Source organism: Vanacampus margaritifer, chromosome 8 (genome assembly GCF_051991255.1).
Source record: "Vanacampus margaritifer isolate UIUO_Vmar chromosome 8, RoL_Vmar_1.0, whole genome shotgun sequence".
NCBI classification, from domain to species: Eukaryota; Metazoa; Chordata; class Actinopteri; order Syngnathiformes; family Syngnathidae; genus Vanacampus; species Vanacampus margaritifer.
In genome coordinates this window covers 11,012,397-11,036,510 of record NC_135439.1, presented here as the reverse complement: position 1 = coordinate 11,036,510, position 24,114 = coordinate 11,012,397, and the positions used below count along the sequence as shown (strand labels likewise).

General features: G+C 40.0%; 1 protein-coding gene across 3 annotated transcripts in view; it reads right to left on the bottom strand.

Annotated features, from left to right (window-relative positions):
- The window catches only part of cacna2d3 (calcium channel, voltage dependent, alpha2/delta subunit 3), a 34,926-nt gene that overhangs the window by 6,650 nt on the left and 4,162 nt on the right, over positions 1-24,114 (bottom strand). For 2 of the 3 annotated variants that reach the window (XR_013295030.1, XM_077572914.1), the window contains exons 2-23: positions 22,102-22,346; positions 20,916-20,997; positions 19,020-19,250; positions 16,321-16,437; positions 13,580-13,639; positions 10,310-10,472; positions 9,794-9,925; positions 8,335-8,395; positions 8,086-8,236; positions 7,934-8,008; positions 7,766-7,855; positions 6,347-6,460; positions 5,359-5,437; positions 4,704-4,837; positions 3,852-3,869; positions 1,886-1,957; positions 1,715-1,795; positions 1,571-1,645; positions 717-800; positions 539-610; positions 398-459; positions 239-306 (exon numbers count right to left, since the gene is read on the bottom strand). Coding sequence is in view for 2 of the 3 variants with exons in the window: in XM_077572914.1 (XP_077429040.1) it covers positions 239-306; positions 398-459; positions 539-610; positions 717-800; positions 1,571-1,645; positions 1,715-1,795; positions 1,886-1,957; positions 3,852-3,869; positions 4,704-4,837; positions 5,359-5,437; positions 6,347-6,460; positions 7,766-7,855; positions 7,934-8,008; positions 8,086-8,236; positions 8,335-8,395; positions 9,794-9,925; positions 10,310-10,472; positions 13,580-13,639; positions 16,321-16,437; positions 19,020-19,250; positions 20,916-20,997; positions 22,102-22,217 (2,137 nt within the window). In the remaining variant the exon portion in view is untranslated. Of the gene's footprint in view, positions 1-238; positions 307-397; positions 460-538; positions 611-716; positions 801-1,570; positions 1,646-1,714; positions 1,796-1,885; positions 1,958-3,851; positions 3,870-4,703; positions 4,838-5,358; positions 5,438-6,346; positions 6,461-7,765; positions 7,856-7,933; positions 8,009-8,085; positions 8,237-8,334; positions 8,396-9,793; positions 9,926-10,309; positions 10,473-13,579; positions 13,640-16,320; positions 16,438-19,019; positions 19,251-19,992; positions 20,007-20,915; positions 20,998-22,101; positions 22,347-24,114 lie in introns of those variants that run through there. The other variant, XM_077572915.1, reaches the window with a different exon arrangement.

Sequence of the window (24,114 nt, the reverse complement as noted above, 5' to 3'; positions counted from 1 at the left end):
GTTTGAATTTTAAAACAAAGATGGATTGTCTATTGTGTAAGACTTAAAAAAATGTAAACATTTTGAAAATCTGAAAAGATGTTCAATAAACATATGCTGAAAGCCAATCATATTTTTTTTCAAAATGTTGACACTAATTATTTCCCCTTTTAGTGAACGTGAATATTGGCCCCCTTGACTACTAATAAAAGTTGGTATCAAGTCTGAGAAAACATATTGGTCTATCTCTACCTTGTACCTTTTTCAACTGACACGTTTCCTCTGAAGAAGAACTTTCCGTGGCCTCTTGAGAGGGCTACTCCAACACTGCCGAAAAAAATAATGTATCCAAGTCCATCAGTAGTTTGACAGCGCTAAAATGAAGTCATTCAAGAGTAAAACAAAAGCCCTCCCCCACCTGAATGGAGTCCCTTTGATATCAGTGTAGTAATAGTCATTGTGCATCTTCAACACACGCCTCTGGAAACACAAATACAGGTTGCGGCTCATTTAAGAATCGCAATTTCATCGGTGACTCGTAATTCATTTGCTTGCTCACCCCTCTATCCACTGTCTTCTTCACCTCCATGGAGAAGGTCCCCGTCCTCCTGTTCACCATGGCGTTGCGGAGCTTCAAGATAAAGCACACAAGGTGGCACACTGAGAAACCTTTGGGATGTAAACACTGAGATGGTTTGCTTTCCACCGTAAATCAAAGGCCCCCCCCCCCCCCGTACAATGTCGTCTTTGTCCTCCCACTCCACCTCAGAGAGATCCACGCTGCTGTAGTTGGGCTTTCTCCTCTTCTGACCCTCCTGATACTGCACAGAGGAACACCACAAACAAAATGAATAATCACTTCCTTGTACAATAAATGTTATCTATAATGTATAGAGTTGTAGCATTATTGTCAAAAGATTACCTGATAATACACGTGATAAAATGTCTGACTGATTATTACGTATGAAACCCAAACACAGCCTTTGCGCTGGATAATTACTGAACACATCATCTGTGAAATTAACACTGTCAGGTAAATGAAAAAGAATTAATAAGACTGATAGCAAATTCTCGGCTAAATAACTCTACATGAATGTGTTAAATGGCGCATGTCAAATCCTGTTACTGAACATCATCAGTCAGTACACAAGAAACAACCAGTCAATGACAACAATCACGGCACAGTTTGGAGCCACAAAGAGACGAGAAGAAGAGCAGCGACACAAACACACGTGCACAAACACAAAGTTGCACAGAGAGGAATAGCACTAACACTGGCGCACACAGATCCACTAGCGAAGCCATAGCCCCTGAGGGCCCAACTGGCCATGGGGCGAGCGGCTGTGGTCTCTGCCAGTGAGTGTTAAAGTTACCTCTGGAAACCTCAGGCCAGCCAGCCCTATGAGTGGCCTTTATCCCTGCATGCATACATCAAAGGAAAAGGTGGGGATTACAGATCATAACATGCTCATTTAAGCCTCCCGGCCACATTACACATTTGTCTCTGTGTGCCCTCGCCAATGGAGGCTATACAAAAACAAAGAGGGTCAAGTCAGGCAAACTTGCGAGGTGGTTTTGGAAACAACCTTACCAAAGGCCTGAGGTCGGGATGCGTCAGGATGTAGCCATTGTTTGTGATGGCAAATGCATATCCGTGGATCCCCAACTAGAGATGAGACAACGATTCGTAAGTTCACTCCATTTGTTTGACTGTATCTCAAGTAGAAGTTTGTACCATATGTTTGGGAATCAGCTTCATCAGCTCCTGCAGAGGGATGTCTGTTCCAACCACCCCCAACAGAATACCCTGATTCTTCTGCTTGAGAGCATCCAAAACACACACACACACACACGCATGTTTAGACAACAGCAAAAGGAAACAGATGCATAAATTACAGTCACTCACCGTCTCATTCTTAGTACTGAAGACAGGCATGGCCACTGTGGTCATCAGACTTGGGCCCGCTTTGTCCTTTAACTGGGGGAGAAAAAAAAATAAATTCTCAGTAAAACAAAGCAATCGATAAATCAAAAGGACATAACGTAGGCATATGCAGGAGGTCATGTGACTCCATGGGCTCTATTTTCATAGATAGTTGCATATGTGCTCAGCGTAAAATAATCTCAGTTTGTGTCAAGTCTAGTTGACCGTGTTTAGGGCCGTTCCAGCGGACACAGCTGTCGTAAAATTGTGGATAATATAATAGTACATAAAAATAAATAATACATATTTGATGTGTTTTTTATAATAAATTAACTGTACTAGGTGGTTTATTATAGTTTTTATTAATTGTTTTTTTTTAAATTTAATTAGTTTTTAGGGCGGTTCTGTTAGTTTTTATTAGTTTTAGTCATTTAAAAAATTCTTCATTTTTGTTTAGTTTTAGTTAGTTTCAGTATTAGTTTTTTTAACCCTAAAAAAATGTGTTTTCCTTGTGTGCAATATATGAAAAAAGTAGTGCATTTCTTACCTAGCGCTGTATTTCGGCTGAGTTAATGAGTTAAATGAAAAAGCAGGCGAAGTGAGCCATTGCGGCCAAAAGTCAAGCACGCAAAATTGTCGCAGAGGAGCGACGTCATCTAAAGGTGCTTTTCTATTGGCTGCTGCTAGATGATGTCACTTCTGAAATCACATTTAAAATCAACCCCAAAGGCTCATTTATTGAATTAATTACCAAAGGCTAAAACGAAGGACATTTTCACCATAATTATAGTTAGTTTTGTAGTTTGTTAGTTTTCGTTTAAAAAAAATAGAAATATTTCGTTGAATTTTTGTTAAAATTTTAGTTATTTTGTTAGTTTTTGTTAAATAAAACAACCTTGGTGAAATCCTTATCTGTCAATGAAAAAGTGCTTGTTATGTTTACCCCAAAGTTGAAACTTTGGCAGAGGGATGCACTGAGTGCCAATCTAGTTGTATTTTTTTCACCCTGTAAAGTACACCACTTAAAATTTTATAGAGGTTCTCCAGTGTGCCGTAGTAACCGCAGAGCTCACAAATAAGCAGACAATGCTGGCTATGAGGGGAACACATAAAATCTCACTGCACCGAGGCAAAGAAAATAGATTTCACTTTATTCCCGGTGCAAGCTGTTTAATTGCGGACTTCAAGAGACGCTAAGAGACGAAACACCGCGTTCCTGTTTTCAGACAAGAGGAAAAGGAAACCAACTGCTACAGGATAAAGGCTGACAACAACAACAACAACCAAAAATGCTTCCACCAAGTCAGCCTGCTTCTGAGCTGTGAGCGTGTGCGGTTGCTGCTTATTTGTGCATGCGCATTGGCATGAAGCAAACGAGCTGTAAATTGCGGTATGTACCAGCTTATGTGACAAAAAATGAAGAATGGTGGGCCAGAAGATTCATCACTACACTCACTGGAAGTGGAAACTGGGATGCCGTGGTCAACATGCACACGCGCGTGTACACGTTCGCACACATGCGACTCTCCTCCAATGTCAGTTTTATTATGGGCTTCAGCAGATAAAATGCAATGGGCCACAGAATGATGAATGGTCTGTCCGAGGCAGAGATAAAGGAGTATACGCATTCCACTTTCACAACCTGTGTGTGTGTGTGTGTATGGTCTCCATGCTCAAATACAGTATGTGTAAGTACAGTAAACACTGAGACCAGAAACCTTCAATGCAATATCAAAGAATGAATGTTTAAAAAGTCTAGTAAACAAAAAGCTATTCAACCTCAAAAGCCATTTAGTACAATTTCTCTTTCTCATGGCTATTTCAGGTTTAATTCGATGCTCTTTTCCTTACTCTTCTAGTAATCCGTAGAAGTAAACTGCTAAATAAATGATGCATAAACACTTTATTTGGACTGCGTCTGACGATAAGAACAATTGTTTATGTTTACCTTGTGTGCCTGGGAAAGCTGTTGAGAGAGAAAGAACACAGATAGAATGTTCAATAAATTGAAGTTTGCACGTTTTACACTGCCTGTGAATTGTGCATTGGGAGGGAAATCCACACAACTTAATGAAGCTCGTAATGAGGAATCACTCCAGCGACATAACAATGGAACGAATGACAAACACATGCGCAATTACAGTTACCGACCGGTATCTCATCTAAAGTAGAAAATGAGAGGTAAACATTTCAGTATGTGTACTTTTACACTAATATAAACTGCAACAATAATAATAAATTAATACCTTCTTGCAATTTAATATCTTAGGACAGACTTTTCCCATAAGGATTAAAACACTTGAGAATAAAAAAAAAAAAGTATATTATTTTGGCCAGGCGTATTTAATGTGTGGCCTGATGAGTAAACTTTACTCAATTTCTGGAAGTGTTTCATAGCTATTAGGAATTTAGGTACTCTTTATCGTGCCCTGTGATTGGCTGGCAACCAGTTCAGGGTGTACCCTGCCTACTGCCCGAAGCCAGCTGGGATAGGCTCCAGCACCCCTGCGACCCTTGTGAGGAAAAGCGGTCAAGAAAATGGATGGATGGATGGATGGATGGTACTCTTTATCCAAAATATATGATTTAAAATTGACCCAATTAAAGTGGCTGCAAATTGTTACCTTTTATTTATTGGGTAGATTCTTTAGGTTGCTTTATTTCGTGTTTGAATGTAAATAAGTGCTATATAAGCGAAAGCCCATTTTATGTTTTTAATAAATTGAATACAGTATTGGGGGATTTTATTGTCTTACAGCACACTGAGGCAAACAAAGAAGAACTTAAGAGGCGCACTTACTGCACTGTCCACGTACGCTTCGGTCCACACAGTGTCATGTTCATGGTCAATAACTTTGGGTCGGCTCATGACATGCAGATACCTCATCACGTTCTCTTGAACATCAGCTAATGTGGAAATCTGACTGAAATATCCTGAAACACAAAAACACACCAAAAAGCCACAATTGAAGTAAATGTGAAAGAATAAAAGAGACAAGGGTATATAATATATACCCCTAATACTCTATTAATCTACTCGACATTGGTGGTAGTTGATTCAGTGTATTGCGTACACTAGAGAAGTCAGATTATTGCACAGTGTGGCGGGGGGGGGGGGGGCATCTGTTTTCCTCCCCCTCCCTTTTGCAATCTTTTTTTTTTTTTTTGGACAGTGACTTTGGTGACCAGAGGGTGTCGACACGTGGGAACCATCAGCGGTGAGCAGTCAGGAGGGAGACACTCTGACAGGAAGAGGGATTAGAGCAGATTGACCTCTGACCCCCCCAAGTGCCACTTCATTGCCTCTTGGCAGCACGAGTCGGAGCGCGCACACATTTGTGGTGAAAAGTCTGCAGTTATCCACACATTCTATACTGAACTCCTCCTTGCGTAAAAACTGTAGAACTGCCTCCTCAAACTTTGTGTTGGCAAAGTATTTTATCAAGACGTCAAACCTTTGTTGGCGCACGCCATCCATTTCAGGTTGTCGGCAAACGCGGACTCTCGTCCAATCAGGTAGGGGAATATACGCACCTGCGCGCAAGAAACACTGTGGTCAACAGTTTTAAAGATGAACTGATTAAGATGATGCGGAAAAAGTGCTGCAATGTTGATTTTTTACAACAGAATATGAAAAACTTAAGGCATATTAGGCATAAGTTATTCTCATCTTTATTACAGATTTTTATCTAGTAAAATTCATCCTTTTTTTTTTTTTAAACGACATCGTAATTTCTTTCATTTAGCCCGTAATGCAATTCAAATCCTTTTTTTGTTCTCAGGCACTGAGCATGAGGGCACGTTCCACTGTCCTTTTAAAGCACACTGTGTGACATTGCCAATGCATGCATGGCTCATTGGTCCCAGATGCTTTGCTAAGCATAAAGCTTATAGAAAACCGAATGGTCACCGAATAAAAGTCCTGAGGCTGTGTGAAAGGGGTGGGGGGGGGGGGGGTGATGCTCTGCCTGCTGCCAAACACTACCAACACACATATGCTTGACAGGAATGAAGAAAGGCCCCCGAGCTGCTGTTTTTATTGCTCCGTGAATCGCAGAGCAAACAATTTCATTTCATTAAACCCAATGTGGAATTCGGGTAGAAATATTATTGGGGGGCGGCAACCAGAGCCTTGGAGAATGAGCTGCACTGCCCTTGAAAGCAGTTAATTTCCCATATTTTACTCCTCAAGGGAATAACACTGCTCTCTAATGCACCAGCATGTTGAAAAACATCATATTGATTTGGATTTCACTTGAGAGCTATGAACGAAATTGGCGTGGAAAAACAATTCCCCAGATGTGAAAAGTTGATCTCCAGTTGGCATGGAGTATTAAAATGCACACTCATATTTGTCGGAAAAAATGGGCTGAGCAAGAACAAATGTGTAAAAAAAAAAAAAAAGTGATACTCAATGTGCAGCAGAAGTGCGACGGGTTTCACCTTTCTTTCCGGCCAATTGTACTTCTCAAAAACATCATCATACATTTCAGTTGCCCCGTCTGTCACGAGCATTATGGCCTGGTTGCACACGCTGCCGTGGCCAGTCTGATTGAACTGCAGTCAAACAGACACAAATCAAATCGGTGTTGTTAGTTACACATCAAACAAACAGAGCCGGCCAACACCGCACTGTGAATGTTGTTCAGGTGGCAGCTGTGGAGAACATCAGTCAATAAAATACAACTAACGTGCTAGTTAATAGACCTGCGGCGGCTCTTAATTCGGAATTCTGTGAAAGATGCACTGCAGTAATTAAGTAGCTTATTGACCTGTGACTGCGGCGAGGCCACACAAGCTGAACGGCCCATAAATTACACTGCTAGGCATTCGTACGTTATGCCAAATGCAATCATTGCATTGTGCTAAAAAATAATAAACACTAGTGCATGACCTTCTTGTTAGGAAAGACTGCAGAAACATTTTACGTACTAGTGAATTGAAGTAGTTTTTTAGTGCTGGTTTATCTTCTTTTTTTTTTTAATCAATGTACAGTACATTGAGCACATGCAGTGTTGTTGTATTGTTACAGAAAGGACGGTAAGAATGTGTAAATATAAACGCTCCTAACAGTGTGATCAGTTATTGATGTAATCAATAACATGACAGTTACGGAATTGCTGTTCATCAATCCTTTAATCTACTTGCGAGAGGGTCAATTTGTTCACGTTGCCAACAGCAATACATTTTACAACGGTCATTTAACATCTCTCTCTGCAGCAGTGCAGATCGACACCACTGCAAACTACAAATATAAGAATATAGGGATTGATAAACTGCTGGTCAGAATTAGCATCATTATATTAGCTTTTTTTTCCCTCAATTGATAACTGTTGTGGAGAAGTGAGGTCATATTCAATTTGTGTTTGGCAATCTATTTCTTCGTTGTTAACTTGATAATAGTCAATTCTAAAAAAAATACTGATGCCTAATTTACAATGACCAAAGACCAATTCCTTGACTTATTGCGCAATGTTCATTCTACACTCTCACTCACCTGCAGTCCGATGTCTCTACTAGAGCGTCAACATTGAGCAGTGCAGCATTTGTGCGCTGCCCACCTAATTATCATATTCATTGCACAACTCTAATTAATCGGACAATTGTGGCGGTAAAGACCGCACCGCCTCAGCCTCTGCCGGCACTCGCCTGAAAGTGGCGAGATAAAAAGCACGTGGCGTGGCTCCTGCCCTTATCTGCTTTGTCTTCCAATCAGGCTCGATATGAATCGTTGCCATTAATTACAGCCATTAATCACATTTCACAACAGATGTGTGTGTGTGTGCTTGCAAACTTTTGTCTGAAGCACTCCTACGCTCGTGTGCAATTAACAATCTGATGCTGGTTGATGTAAGAACTCACATCGCTGAGGATTGTGAACGCTTCAGTCAATGCCTGGCCCAGAAGTCCAATCCCTTTGGCAAACAGCTTGTCCAGATGCTCGCGAAAATGCTGGCAGAAAAACAATAGCGCAAACGGTTGAAAACATCTTTCAACTATTATATAATCATGACTTTGACCGGAACTCACATCTTTATTGGTTCTGTCCGCCCGCACTAGAGTGCAATTCAAACACGGCTCCACATAATGAATGTTCTGGTTGTACTGCAAACACACAAACACGTTCGTTAGTCACGTAAACACAAACAAAAATATACAGTCTTGTATGCGGCGTCACTTACTGCAATAATGTTAAAGAAGTCATCATCTCCGAGCGTGTCTAAAATTGAGGAGACCGTTTGTCTGGCGATGGTCAGTCTCAATCCTTTCATGCTTCCACTGACGTCCACGAGGATTACAACATCTTTGGGTGAAGTTGCCGCCTGGATGTACCTGTGTTTGTGGCCAATGCAGTCGTGATAAAAAAATTAATAAAAATCTGACAGTTAGCAAATGGTTGGGATTGACGATAAAACAATGTGAAAACGTACCACTTCCGGTTCCTGCAGTCAAAGCCAATAACCCCGTTTTCATCTGGATGCCACTTCACCCCTACAGAAAAAAGATCAATCGTTTTGATTATACTAGGGATGTTCGATGCTATTTTCTTTCCAGCCTGATACCAGTTCAAGTACTCAATTCTTGAATAGTCACCTACGCCGATAAAAAGTACTGATACCACTAGTAATATTGTCCCTCAAAAAAAACAAAAACAATGACAGATAATTTTAATAAAGATCTATATATCCCAATATTGATTTTTTTTCTCTGTAAAATTGGATGAAATGAATGGCAATTTTCTATTCTTCTAATTTCTAGTTCCTGATCCTAAAAACAGCCACAAGAGGTATCGGCCCGCCATAGTGAGTACTGATACAGCCGAGTATCTGCCTAATACGGTACCTGGTATCGGTTCTCTTTTTGATACACAAAATGTCCACAAAAAACAATGATAGATAATTTTAAATAAAGACCTACTTATCCCAATTTAGCATTTTTCCTAAACAATACAAGGAATGAATAGCAATTTTCTACTCTTCAACTTTCTAGTTCCCGACTGTAAAATAACTGCCGCCTTTGCGAGGAACAATACCTTAAAATAAGGCTGGGTGTCGCCCATCCCTAATAATTTTGATTTGATCATCATTTATTTCATTCACTTGTAAAAAAAAAAAAAATATATATATATATATATATATATATATACTTATTTTGTCTTATTCAAGTCTTATTTTCTCTGCCCCATTTCTCCCCAGAGTTCAATTACAAAATAATATATTTTAAAAACAACATAAACAACAACAACAAAAAAACAAATATATGAACAGTTACATAACTTTTGTTCTCAATTTACATATCGGTTGCTGACATTCGTAACAACAAAAATGATAATGACATAATAATCTAATTTATTAACCTTGTTCATATTTTTTAACAAGCTAGACTTAGTTATTCTTTTAAATGTAATGTTTGAATTGGCTTATTTAACTTCTTTATTTAGATTGTTCCATTCTTGGTTTAAAAAAAAAAGTGTGTTCCTTTTAAGTATTACATATTGAAACTACAAATACTGTATGTTCTTCAATCAAACATCGAAGGGCACCGTCTGTATTACATTATTCCTTTGTCTGTATTGTTCTGATACTACTCGCTGCAAACCATCTACACGTTTCACATCATTGAGGCCTGATAACTTTGGCTCTGGCATCCCCACCGCCTCTCGGCGCGCCTGCAGACCCTGAATGGCAAATGATAATTAATTACACTCAGTATGCGCGCAGCCTCTCTGATGGTCTGTAAAATTACAACATTAGCCAAATTACCCTTTTAGCCATTTGATGTCATTTATTCTGATGCTTCTCTTGCACTGAAGCCTGATGGCTCCCTTGAGACCCTCCCACACCAAACCAAAACACACACACACACACACAGAAACACACACCCACTCACCAGGGTACTGCCTGAAGAAACCCTTTGCGCTACCGAAGTACTGCCAGATGAGAGTGGGATCTCTTTCAAAATTGTCAACAAAGACTTTGTTCAGGGCTTCGGACCAGTAGACCCCGTTCACTATATCCGAATCTGAGGAGAAGTGCGCAAAAGAGTCACGTAAATGAAATGGTAACGAAACTAATCATCCTGCTCGCAGAACCAAGTGCGTGCTTGACCTTTGTCCTTTATTGACCCCCCCCCCTGGAGGACACACAATGCCTTTGACTAAATCATGGCCTCCCCTCCTCCTGTGGACAAGCTGGCAGCAGCCCTCCCTTTGTGCAGCGAACACAAGACTTATGAAGAGTCCATTACATTCCAAACAAAAGCAGCTCAGGAGTTACGCTTCTCTTTATGCCCCCGACTTGGTATTGATCCCCCTGTCGTCAGCCTGAGATAGCCTCGGCCATTTTTCACATTAACCACTTATTTCCTCCGCTTTATTTCATCGGCTCAAGTTTGCTTTTGGCTCACCTTTGTTATACATGTTGGTGGGCACCTGCACTACGCTGAGGCTGAGGTTGACGGACAGATTGTTGAAGTGGTCGTTCGGCTCCAGGACGAACTCCCCTCCCAGCTCCACGTTGTTGCCCTCGTTGTCCACTTCGTTGATCAGCACAGCGTTGAAGTACTCGTACTGAAGAGTTTGGGGGGGGGGAAATACTCAAAATTATGTTGACATTGTACTTCATCATATCATGTGCACCTGTACAATTTTATCTAAAGTATTCTGACACATTTCAAGATTTTACAAAATTGACACAAATACGGGGACTTGTGGAGGAAGGGAATTCCTTTTGTAGTAGCTACAAAATCGAATTCTCGTCCTAACATGGCACTGTCATAGAAATATGACAACCAGTGAAAGGTCTTGCTTCCCTAAAGGGAAACAGTAAGTCAATCCTGTCCTTTAGTGGCTGCTACTTCAGAAGAAGGACTACCTCTTCCTGCCTGAGTGGCCTTTTTGTGGCCTCCTGCACTGAGCGGGTAGGAAAGGGAGGAAAAGATGGGTGATGGAGTCTAAGGCTTTGCACTCGGGGAGGGAGGCGATGTGGGCATGGCCATCAAGCAGCCCGTGACAGCTCATACCACGCCTGAGCGGCTCTCTGACGAGCGGCGGAGAGGAGAGGAGGGAGGGAGCTTTCTGCAGAGAAATACTGCATCCTCAGCAGAGCTGCTGTATAGAGGCCCGTTAAGCGTGAGGGTTATTACTGTATAGCAGGCCATGGGACACTGCAGCTATGCTACGCTGACTTTTACATCACTGCAGTCAGCTGTAGGCCTCGCTGCAGAGGGATGCTCTCCAGCACAGCGTGTTAGGCCATGCTGCATAGTCTGGTGGCGACACATAAGGTTTAAGTCTTCTCTCCACAGAGACAGTCACATACAGTAGATCATTAGCACGTAAACACACATACAGTATAGTAATTCCTCATTATATTTTATAGTGGTGTATTACTTGCATGATGGTAAATGATTTATATTTCAATACAACAGAAAGAGGATCTGATCTCATTTTACAAAATTTGGATTTAAAAAAAAATTATTATAACAATATCCATATAATTAAACTTTGAAGTGAGTTGTGTGTTATGTATGTTAACATACTTTTAAAATGTGTGAAAAATAAATAAATAAATAAATAATCGATTATAAATTAGGCGATAATTACCTAAAAAATTTATTTTTATAATTTTGAGTTTTTTTAAATAATCGATTAATCGTAGATAACCTTTTTTCATATAAAATGCACAGAATTTCAGCTTCTCAACAGTAAAATCTGTATATTCTCTGATTCTGTTTTTATGATAGCAGACTGATTACCTTTGTGTTGAATCAAAATAAAACAATTTCTTCTACTTTAGGAAACAATTATCAAAAAAAATTCCGATTTTCTGACATATGGACTATAAGCCATTTAATAAATGTCAGTTTGAAATGTTTTTAAATTAAAGGGATGGAAATCAAAACGCTTGTCTTTTTGTCCGGTTCATCGATTAATCGACAAAATCATCGACAGGGTAATCAATTATTAAAATAACTGATAGTCGCAGCCCCTCATTAATATAAATACTGAAATATATTCACTAATCAAATTAATGAGTCATAATTAGTAACTATGATTTAACAAGGTAGTAACAGATCAATATCAATATAGCGTAGTTAGCCAAATTAGCATAAATGCCTTAGTCATTTTTATCTTACTGTCACAATATCAATACCAAATACCAAAATGCTTGCTAAAAAAATCTTTTTTTTTTCTTTATGTCTGCGTAGATTCTCAGTCATGGTAAACAATAAACAGCAAAGTTTGAATTGAGGCAGTGGGACTTTCCTCATTTGAATACATTTTTATGTGTACTTTCTTTTGTTATCATGCTTACACCATGTTGGTGACCCGTGTTCTTTAATATGCATTATTATGTATCATTATATGAGGCTGTATGAATCCCAAGTTGTTTTTTTTTGCTGAAGTACAATATAAAAATGATGCTAATAAACCTGCTGATGCAGCGCTGAAAACAAATGATAAGAGCCATCAGCGCTGATGCGCGTTCCCTTGAACTGGTGAATCCTCTCGGGGTCAATGCGAAAATCTGCCGCGTCCTGACTCGCAGCAGCTGAGATAAGAAGGCCCCCGTATCGCACCGCGGTCAGTGAAATGGCCCGTGAAAAATGTGCAGTGTCAGAGGAGGCGAGGGTGTCTAAATGATGCCACGAAGAGCAATGTCATGACATCACATCATTAATACACATTGATATTGTATTGTTTTTTGTTTTTTTTATGTCCTATAAAATGAAGAAGACAATCATTCACATGCTTTGCAACTTTATAAGTTGTGTCCCTTACAATAGTTCAACTACTGTAGATGATGTACCAAATGTAACGGTTGAGTTTAACATGGTTAAGTGGATAATTCATTGTCGATTGAAAAAATGTTCCTTACAACTGCAGCCATATAAAAAGCACTTCCACCGTGGCGATATTTAATTCAATGAGGGGGTTTGTGAATGCGAAAGCTGCTTGTCTTGTTCTGGCTGCGAGAAAAGCAGAGAAGCAGGAATGAACAAGGCAACTGAAGCGTATTCAAATGTTGTAAACGCTTCTATTAACTTTAAAGTACTGCGGTTATTTCAGTGTTGTGTTGCTCGAGTGGCTTTCCAATCTGGAGGCATGTACGTGAAACAGCGCTCGCCGAAAAAGAGTTGCATTTATCTTTGTCCTCTGGACGGAGAGAAAGAGATGGGGAGGGGGAGAGAGGGAAAGAGAGAGGGAGAGGCAGGGGGTCTAATAAACGACAAAAATACTGCATTCCCTCTGCAGAGACTAAGGAAGCTCAATGCAGCTTGAAATTCCGCAATGGGAGCCACTATAATGTCCCGGACACAATCAGCTGTATAAACCCTATGGACTCAAATAAAGAAAAAATGGAAAAGTGCACATTTAACCGATTCCGCCCACTTACTGGTTTATCCCCGCCAGTTTTCCATCTTCTAAAGGCATGAAACTTTCTCTTCCTTGACTCGGTAAGTGATGAGTTGTGACTTGATGGTGATGCAGCCTTCACCGAGCATGCATTATGTATCCATGGTGACATCCAAGGACAAATCCAACTCAATTAACGACTTATAGCGCCTATTACCTTGTCACCTTCTCTAATCCACCTCACGGCCACATGATTATTCTTCGTCACTCAATGCTAATGATTCTTTGGTTCTATTGTCTTATGGAAAAAGTCTCACCTGCAGGTCTGGGTTGTCTTTGTGTTGATGATGCGCCTCTTCTGCCGCCTCCACCAGCCTCTGCACACAAACGTGCAATTTGTGTGAAAACTAGAAACTAAAATAATTCAGCAAGTGTGAATTTAAATTCAAATTTATTCATTGAATTGAATTTTGCCCAGCTTGGCTGCAACCGGCAGCGGCCATTTTGTCAATTGATCATTTGTTGTCGACTATAATAGGATAAAAAACTTGAGTCAAACTTGATTAGTTGATGATGTTGTTGATATTTTTCCACAGCCGGTTTCATGTAAAAACATATTTCGACTGGCATAGAAGTAAATTTGAAAAAAAATATTAATACTGCCTATTATCAATGTCGTTGTTGCAAGTAATGGGAGCCCTCTGCATGCTTTTGTCCTCAGTAGGGATGTTCGATACCACTTTTATGATGTTCGATACCACAAGTACTCATTCTTGAGTAGTCATCGATACCGATACCAAGTTTTGATACTAAAGTAATTTTGTTACATAAAATTTCCATCCAAAAAATAGATAACAGATAATAAAAAAAAGACCTATTTATCCAAATATAGCATTTTTCCTCAAAATTGCATAAAATTAATGGCAATTTCCTATTCTCCTAATTGTCGCCAGTACCAATACTTTGAAATAAGACCCGAGGTACTCCCTATTCTTTACAATATCATGTTCTATGCACCTTCACTAGTCTTAACACAGTCTTCTGATTAATATTGCCTTTGTGGAATATGAGTTTATCAGCAAAATCCACTCATTTTAATTAATCTCAGGGGGCGGCCATTTTGCCACTAGCTGTGGACTGAAAATGACATCACATCGCCTAAGTCGTTACCTGAACCTTTAGGCCTCTGTGATGTCATTTTCAGTCGACGGCAAGTGGCAGAATGGCCGCTCCCTGAAATGGATAAAAAATGTGTGGATTTTGCTGATTAATTCATATTCCACCAACACAATATTAATCAGATTGCTGACTAAACTAATGGGGGGCACATAAAACATATTAATGTAAAGATTTTTTTTTTTTACTTGACTTCCTCTTTAAGACGACGAGTTCAATATTCACTTGAACCCGATATAAAAATCATATTTAAAAAAAAAAAAAAAGTTCATCAATTTAGAGATTGTTAATTTTACCTGTAGCAAATACCAAGCTCTAAAATGCCCATAAATATTCCAGAAGCACAATACAATCGTATTGTTAAATTGCTTTCTTTTGGGTGGCCGGAGGGTTTCCCCAGTGTCGCACTTTACTTTGCCATCCTGGTGTCCGCTAATATATGGGTACCAATTTCCCAAACAGTTTATCCCTTAGTGCGAGAAGTGGCCCACAGCAGTGGAGAAGCTCTGCACAGTGATTGATGGAGGAGAGTTGGGTGCAGGATTTCACGCAGCGCGCCGAGCAGCAGTCACCTCTATAATAACTTCCCACCACAAATGTGCTTGGCTGTGTGTTTTCAGGAAAATGCGGCGAGCAGGTAATTAACATCCATCACGTGTGTCAAAATAACTGCTACATTTACACAAGTGAGGCTTTGCTGCACGCTTTCAATTGACCTCATGGGGAAATTCTACATGTCAGCGGTTGGCGTAAAGGCAACCAAATTATTCTCATTACATCTCTCTTTAGTTTACAAAATCCATTTTTCCTAATGACCAAAATGTTGCTTGGATTCGTTTCAGTTTTCCGAAATAACCTCCCGTATGTTGAAACATCCCAGGGTTTCATGCCACCTGCTCAGATTGTAATTCAAAGGAGGAATCTCCTTTGAATTTGCGGACCCCGAGATAAACGTTATCATGTCGCGGCAGCCTCCAGGAAGCGCCTGTGCAGAGGTCGTTGACAGGCTGCTGCAGCTCAGGCCTCTGATAACGTGAACACGGAACATCAATCTACTTTTTCAATTTTCAAATCACTCATCATTGTAGTGTAATAAGTGATAGCACTGCATTTCCGCAAAACAATGTCCAAAGGAGTTTATTTACACAACTGTAGACAGGAGCAGATGTTTACAGTATTTCAGAGGCCTTCATGCTTGTGTAACTGGGAACTGTTATTTCTGTGCTACGATAGGAAAGATTTAGCTCTCCAATGCAGTAAGCAGTTTGATTGAGGCAGTTTTACGAGGTACAAACTTTACATTAACTTAGTCTGAGTTTGTACTTTGTAGACCTTTTGTTTGTCCTACGCTATATAAAGTGATTTCCCACACAACTCCAACCTAGCTCTCGGATGTTTCACATACTATTATTATAAAGAACATTTTTGGATTAACTTTAAGATATCATTCTGATGTATGAAAAGCAACAAGTGGATACACATCATATTTTCTACCAACTAACCGAAGAGCATCTCATTGTCCTGCCTGTCACAAAAATGTTATCATAGACAGATGAGTAGAGATATATTTATAATGATAAAATAACGATTTTAGACAAATTAAATAAAACATGATAATTTCCTGAATCATCCCTGATTGGCACCCAGGTTGGGAATCACTGGGAAAGAAATAAAAGCAACAAAAGTGCTGTTTTTAAAATACCGAAAATTACGACAGGGAAGGACTTTAAAGAGGCTCCCCTTGTGATTCCACCTGTTATTTTTTTCCTGAGGGAGAAAAGGGCTGGTCTATTTGCAGAGAGTTTTTGAGTCATGTAGCGACTCAGTGAGGCACGGCTTCACCATTTAAAGAATGTTGTGCTTTCCTGGAAAATTGACTTACCCTGGTGGCTTCTGCCTTTTTGCGGAACATTTCCTCCATTTTCAGCGCCAGGTTTTTCACCAACTTCACACCATCGATTTCTTCCACTCTGACTGATTTTTCTGGTGGTTTGTACTTCTGGAAACAAACAAGCAGCAGGAGAAGCAATTGTTTAAGCTCTCTTTTGAAACAGTGCTTTTCAATTATTTTTTCTAAAGCCCCCTCCCCTTCAACGGAGAAAAAAATACAACTCCCCACCCCTGCAACTTTCTGCCGTGACTATAAATAGTATAAGTTGTCTATAAAGTTGTTTTTTAGGTACACCTCTGCAGAGGAGCTAATACTCCTCATGCAGTAGAGCACCACTGCCACCTACTGTAGAAGATGTGCAATTACACTTGATTATTTGGGGGGGCCGACAACAACAACATGTTCACTTAGCCTGGCAAGCCACACCGACTTTCTTGTAAGAAAAAGTGGGTCTGGACAGGCGTCCATAGACAGCGATTTGGCTCTGGCCAAAAACAGGCCGGCCAATCAAATTCGTCTATTTGTGTGACGTCGTCTTCGTTAGCAACGTCACTTTTCACTTGTTAGACATTATTAACATTTTTAATACTTTATTTCATATATTAACCATGTTGAAAAGTTTTATAGATGTGAAGTAGGTAAAATAGTGTTGAACTCAGTATAATTTGACCTTAACTTAAGCTGGTACACATTGTTTGGTCTAAAAATTCCTTCTCAGTTTGCACACACACATTCTCTTCGTGGGAGCGCACACACCCACACACACACCACTGACTCTGTTTGCGCCATCGCTCACGGCCTCTCTAATCTCCAGTTTGTGAGATTCTGTTTTGGGAAGAGTACCCTGAGAGTATATTTTGTCTAAAAATGAACACAGGTGCAGTCTGTGTACGAAAATAATATTATGTAACATATTGTGTGAGAACCAATCTGTTCTACTCATTCAGAGTGGGAGGAGAAGAGGCGTTTTACTTTCAAAACTCGATACTATAAAATGCCCAAGGGAGGGGGGCACACGCGCACCCTTTTTTATTCCACCTGTTACGTGATGTTGAGTGTCGCCGTGACCGGAGAATTCTCTGTTTAATAAATCATCCTTGCAAGGAGTTTTTCTTACAAGAAATCTGTCTTCAAGTTTTTGGAACACGCAAAAGAGAACAAATAATTAGCCTCTTTCACACTCTTCAAGTTATTCTCGCAACAACGACATAAGTCATTCACTACTATCTTTCTTCGGCTGGATGTTGGATTTTTACTCCGTCTACGCAGAAAAAAATAAGAGACTTCAACGAGTCGCTTTTCTGACTCCGCTCTTTGCTCATTGGTTCATCCCACTGTCTGTTGCCCCGCCTCAGAAATACGACTGATAGGACGGTTGACCAGGCTCACTCTCCGGCAAATCCGCGAGTGGGTCTGGATTTCCAGGCTAATGTTCACTGGGGTCGAACGCGCCCCCTGCATCGCACCCTGCCGACCCTCCCTATTCTGAAGGACTGCTTAAGGGCCACTTGGCGCCACATGTTTAAACTAGTTAAATAGATGACCAATTAGGCCGGTCAAAAACAACAACAACAACAACAAAAACATAATCTGAACTATTTATATATATCCGCAGCATATCATTGCTCTTCTGTGTCACAGCTGCATCCTGGTAAATTCTTAAGCAAGGATTAAAGGCCTCCCACATGCTGTCTGACAAGATGCAGGAAGCCAATCTCAGATGAACGGCCGATAAGATCCACAACATGATTGATGGTCTTTATCTGTTTGCAGTCATTGGCTTCACACGCCGCTTCCTTCTGTCTGATTGGATGGAGACGGCCAAGGTGGGTGGCCGGGGAGGGGCGGGGCTGCGTCCAAAAGGCTACGCATGGTAAGAGTGTAATTGAAATGAGTCAGGGCAGAGGAGAAAGATAATAACGTGTCAAGCCTGGACGATTCTGGGTAATGAACTACAGCCCAAATAATGCTGATTCTGACGGATGCACTGGACCTCCCCTGATACAGGACACTCTCCACATCGTGGAAGAATATAACATTACATAATCCCTCACCTGACAGGCGCATACACACACCAAACACACACCTCCGATAATGCTATCAAAAGATAAACACAGCCGCAGCTGCTTGCGGCTCATTCAAACACACTGCGGATTACGCGCACACAAAAACACACACACTAGTACATGAGGCGACAAATTACCTACTGAAAGGAGGAGTGCGGGCTCGCAGTGGAGCAGAACAGTTCATTTCACGCCTGTCCTCCTCGCCTCAGCACCCGTGTACGCCCCCCCCCCCCCAACCCCCCTCACCACCACGCACACAGCCATGCCTCATCAAGATGAGATTAAGCGCCATCCATCAACAATCAGCACTGTTCATGATTATTGATCAAAACAATGGCAAGTGCAAAAGTGAGCCCCGGAGGCGCTGTGTTCTCTTTTCTGAGATATCAGTGAAAGAGTGAACTTCACCACAGAAGCATCTAATGGCCAGCGCCTAACGACCCTTTCACTTTCCTCACAGCTTGCTGCTTTGTGCTGACTAGCTCCAGACACGCCTCCATGAGCAGGAGCGCAGACAAAGTGCTTACATCCACACAAAAGAAGGGAAACTCTGCAGGGTATATCACTATATGTTAATCAGATATTCCTTAAAATGCATATCTGTCCCCTTAAATGCCTTCTCACCTCAGGGCAAGGTAGTCCCTGGTTTTGAGCCTGGAGTCGCTTTCTAAACGCTGTCTGTATGCTCTCGCCATATCTACGTGGATTCACTCTGGTTGTTCCGCCTTCCTCCCACATTCCGGGACATGCAGCGGAGATTCGAGAATTAATCCTGCCACTGCCTTTGGCCGAGGAAGAAGTGGCCTCTGAGCTGGAGTTGCTCCCTGGACGTGGCGCTGTGATGGCCCACAGTTCCTAAAAGAATGCGTTAGAAAACAGAATAACAATTAAGGCTGTCTGAACAGACCAAAAAGTAATCAAAAGGACATCATGATGCAACAGAAACCAGAAACAATAATACTAGTAAATATATTTTGAATGTTGACGTATTCTGTTCCTCTCATATGGAAACGGAATAAAACATCAGACACATTTCAAAATTGTGCAGCAGAATGAAACTCAGTCAGCCACTACTACAATTAAATTGTAATATTTCTTATCTTTTGGAAAATTTGTTTTTAATGTCTTCATTTAATTTAAGATGAGTGTTGGCAAAACAACATAGCAGAGATAAAACAAGTTGGCGTAACAGGAATTAAATTGGTATCTCCCATACCAAATTAATGTACACTATTGTACACTAATTTATAATATAAATAACTTTTAATTTTCATAAAACTGTTGTAGTCACTTTAGATAACCTACATTCTACAGCACACACCTGGCCAACAATTGCAGGGTTAGGGAATTTACTTTCGCATTAAACCTCTCCACATTATATATTTAAAAACTGACTTTATTAAGTTAGCTCGTTGGCTAGCAACTAGCGATATGCTAGCTCAGAACACTAACATTAGCCAGGACAACAAGCATGCCTGAGAAAAAGTATTTTTGACGAAAAAAAATTCAGAGAGAAAAGTGTTTTAAACCAGCATTTAGTTAAATATTTTATGCCATGAAATTAACTCTTAATCATGATTCAAACGAAATACGTCACCATTCGAGAGCGCTCTGAAAAAGGGGGCGGGGAAAGCGGCTGCGCAGTGCATTTCGGGACTTGTAGTATCAATGCGTGTTCGTCTTCTGAACAGCCCGTTCTGGATAGACATTCTTTTAAAACTGATGATTGAATTTCATAATTGGATTTAAAATCTCAAATAAATAAATAAATACATTAATTAATTAACATTGTAATTTCCAAGGAGAGGAGGGGGAACAGTGTCAGATTACCACGTTTTAATCTTGTGCAACCGGTAATTTAGTACTTTTAAAATGCAGTGCATGGTTAAAATACAATCAAAAACATTAAGTTAGTACAGGAAGAATAATCAACTCAATTAAGACTCCTTGAATCCTGCCTAACAAATGTTTTCAAGGGTAGCCAGCTAACCTTGTAATTATTGTAGTTTCTATCATTCTTTCAACATTCACACCAGCCTCTTCAACATCTTCCACCTCTGACAGTCAAGTCTGTCAGGTTCAAATCTAGACTCTCATTCATCACAAGTTACTTAGTGCTCACAAGTGGTCAAAAGTCGTTATTACATCTACCGCATCATGGGCCTTTGTTAAATGGCTGTTCAATTCCTCTTATGAAGTTTAACTCTCCACCTTCGACATCATCAGCCTCAATCCCACACTTGTCCAATTTGCCTCCGTGTCACATTCATATCCAAGAGGTTGAGCCTCTTGACTCCAGGGAGTTCATGGGCGGGATGAGGACAGGAGGGATGTGGAATCAGGGCCGTGGTTAATGGGCCGTATCAAGAGCACGGAACACACACACACGCACACGAACACGCGCACACACTGAGAATATCAGGAAGCATCAGAGATGGAAATCAGCATGACAGTGTTCAACTGTGCCGCTGCATGATCAACAGACAAAGTAGAGAAGCATTTTGAAAAGTCATTAAATACCTTTTGCAGCAGCTGGGATCCAGAATATTTTGCAGAAATGGATTTAATCTCTCCACCAAAAGCTGATGCCCACAGTTTTACACTGGCGAAAATAAGGCGAAATATAATCAAAATAACATACAAAAACATCCTGCAAAATATTGTGAAAAATGAACAGAACATTACATTTTCAACTGACATTTCATGTCCATCCCTACATTTCACTTGCAAATTATCCCTTACACGAAAACGCTCAGTTTATAGCACATGCTCCGACCTTCAACCAGCTTGACACAGGCCTATACAGCTAATTGTAATGATGATCCGAATTGGGAACACTACTTTCACTTTCACTTTTAATAAACTGCTGCCAGTTGGGTTAAAAAAATAAAAAATTGAAAACACAATAATGTAAATCATAAATAAAAGAAATATAAAAGGCCTATCACTCAATTTTTTGTAAAACAACAAAATAAAAATGCTGGCTATCATTTAACTACAGAATATACTTATTATTATTATTATTATTATTATTATTAAACCATTATCATTTATATTTTGTAGTTTATTTTAAGTCTGCAAGAAAATGGAAGTTTGTTTTTCATGAACTCACACCATCACGTTTTTGCTATGACACCAGTTAAACAGTTTTTTTTAAAAAAAGAAGAAGATCCTCATCTAAAATGATTTGCTTGGATAAATATATATATATATATATATTTTTTAAACCTCATTGTTGGAGAAATATTCCTCAAAACGAAATTCTTAAATGTGATACTGAAAACTGATACAATTGCTTTCTGATTTGAAGACGAAAAAAAAAGGTTTTATTTTTTATTTTTTCAGGGTGGATGTCTAAATGACCAGTCAGGAAAGAAGACAATAATGATTCTAAATGTTTCGTGAAAAAAAGCCTCGACAGGCCTAAAGCATAACCATTTTTTCACATAGTGAGATTCCCCCCCCCTCATTTCATGCATGCATTCTTTAATTTATTTTAGCACCTTAATATTTTTCGTCATTCAGAGAAACTCTTTATTAAACAAGTCCCTCTATTTATTCCATGCACCAACAAACGCGGCCTGTTAAAATTCTACTAAACGCCACGTGACCAGATGCGCGCTCAGAAAATCCCTCCACAATACATGATTATTTATTAATTTTTTTCCGAAGTCAACATCTCCCGCCAAAATGACTTGTCACTCACACTGACAGAGGGATCCCCTGCTGGGATGCCGCCGCCTCCAGTAGTAGCACGCTCAAGCCCGCCACGATGCACAGCGGCAGGCTGACGATGCTGCACGTGCGCCGGACAAGCATCATGTTCGGCCCCAAAAAGTGATCCCGGAACCGGCGAGCGGGTCTGCTCCTGCACCCCGTTGAGACAGCCGTCTTCTTCTGTTTTCTTCTTGGGCTGCCGTGTTATCCTTCTATATGACAGCGAACCTCCTCCTCCACGCCATTCCCCATCATGGAGGGAGGGGAGAGGGAGCGAGGGACGGAGGGAGAGAGAGAGCAAGAGAGAGAGAGAGAGAGAGAGAGAGAGAGAGAGGAAACAAACTGTGTATTTTTACACAAAATAAAATGTTTTGCATATTTTATATATTATTTTAATTTTCTTGAAAAAAACTAATATAATAATAATAATGCACTTAAACAATGATTCAATTAAAATGTATTTAGATTAAGTAAAAATTGTATCGAAAACATGTTTAGAAACAAACAGTTCGTAAGATTAAATGCAAATCTTTGAATTTAAATACAAGACAACATGGCTGTGATTCTTTTATCCCTATAGAGCAATGGCCACCAAACATTTTGAAGTTGGGAGCTACTTCTTAGGTGATTAATACAAAGGGCTACCAGCTTCTGAACTAATAATACATTTGCCCAAATTACCCCAATATTGTTATATTATTATATATACATGATATGTTTTTATTATTAAAGGAAATCATTAATGTGAAGACGCTGGTCATGTAAATGATTTCTAATAACAGGAAATAGATAAATAAATATCAATATGCAACACTTATTTTCTATAAATCTGCCGGAGTAAAATTTTTTAAATGGCAATGTGTCGCACATTTTCATATACAAGGCAACTCAATGTGTTTCACACAAGCAACACTTGAAGCATTTAACTGAACGGTTAATAACATTCACAAGCAAAGCAGAGGAAACAGAAGTCATGTACCAAAAGTGCTAAAAGAATGTACAGTGTCGTGTACAGGGGGGAAATGGGTTTCCTAAATTACTAAAAGAAAGAAAAGATTTTAAAATGATTACATTTTAAATCTGGATTTAAAAAGCATTTACTCTCAGTGCTGACTTCAGTTCTGTTGGCATATTCCATTTGTGTGCAGCATAACAACTAAAAGCAGCTTCACCATGTTTACTTTGAACCCTAGCCTCCACTAATTGACCCAAGTCTGATCTTAGAGCCCTGCTGCGTTTACATTTAACCAAAAATGATCACTTCTACAACATTCCTAGAAAATCCCAATGTCCCATCACTGGCAAACTATTTTTTAGAAGGGGCCTGCGAGCGATACTCATGCGGTTGTTGGTAACCAATCAAAGGCGTAAATGTGAGTGTGAATGGATATACAAATGGGCTACAAGTGTGAATTCTAAAAACACTGTAACATGACGCCAAGAATGAGCCATATAAGTCATAGACGCAAACTTGTGCATATTCCCAAGCATGAATAATGCCCATTTTTTTGGGCACATGACCAGCGACCCCAACCGCCACCGGCATCACCAGCACAAGCAGCCGTGTTTCAACCTGAAGCTTTTATTAGTTTAGTAATTGCGTCGTACATCAAAGTTGTGAGGAGCCCCGAACTGTCTGCAATGTGGCGATAAGGCGCTCGGATCGTTGTGACCTCACAATGCTGACTGCTCCCGTGCTTTAATTAAGTGTCCAATAAAGCAGTTGTGTGTCATGAAACTGAAGGGAGTCCTTAACTCAGACCTGCCCAAGTGTCCTTGAGCAAGTCCTATGTCGGTCTTACATTACATTGGAGCAGCTTGTAGAAAAATTGGCATAACAGGGCGATTTGTGAGAAGAAATGAAACCTAAGAAATTGGCTTGGTTAAATTGCTCTGAATGCTCCATCTCATTAAATTACGAGTTAAGTGATAAAAACATAGATATATGTGTGAACACGATGCTAGGACGGCCGTGGTCAATGAGAATCAAAGGTGACATCAC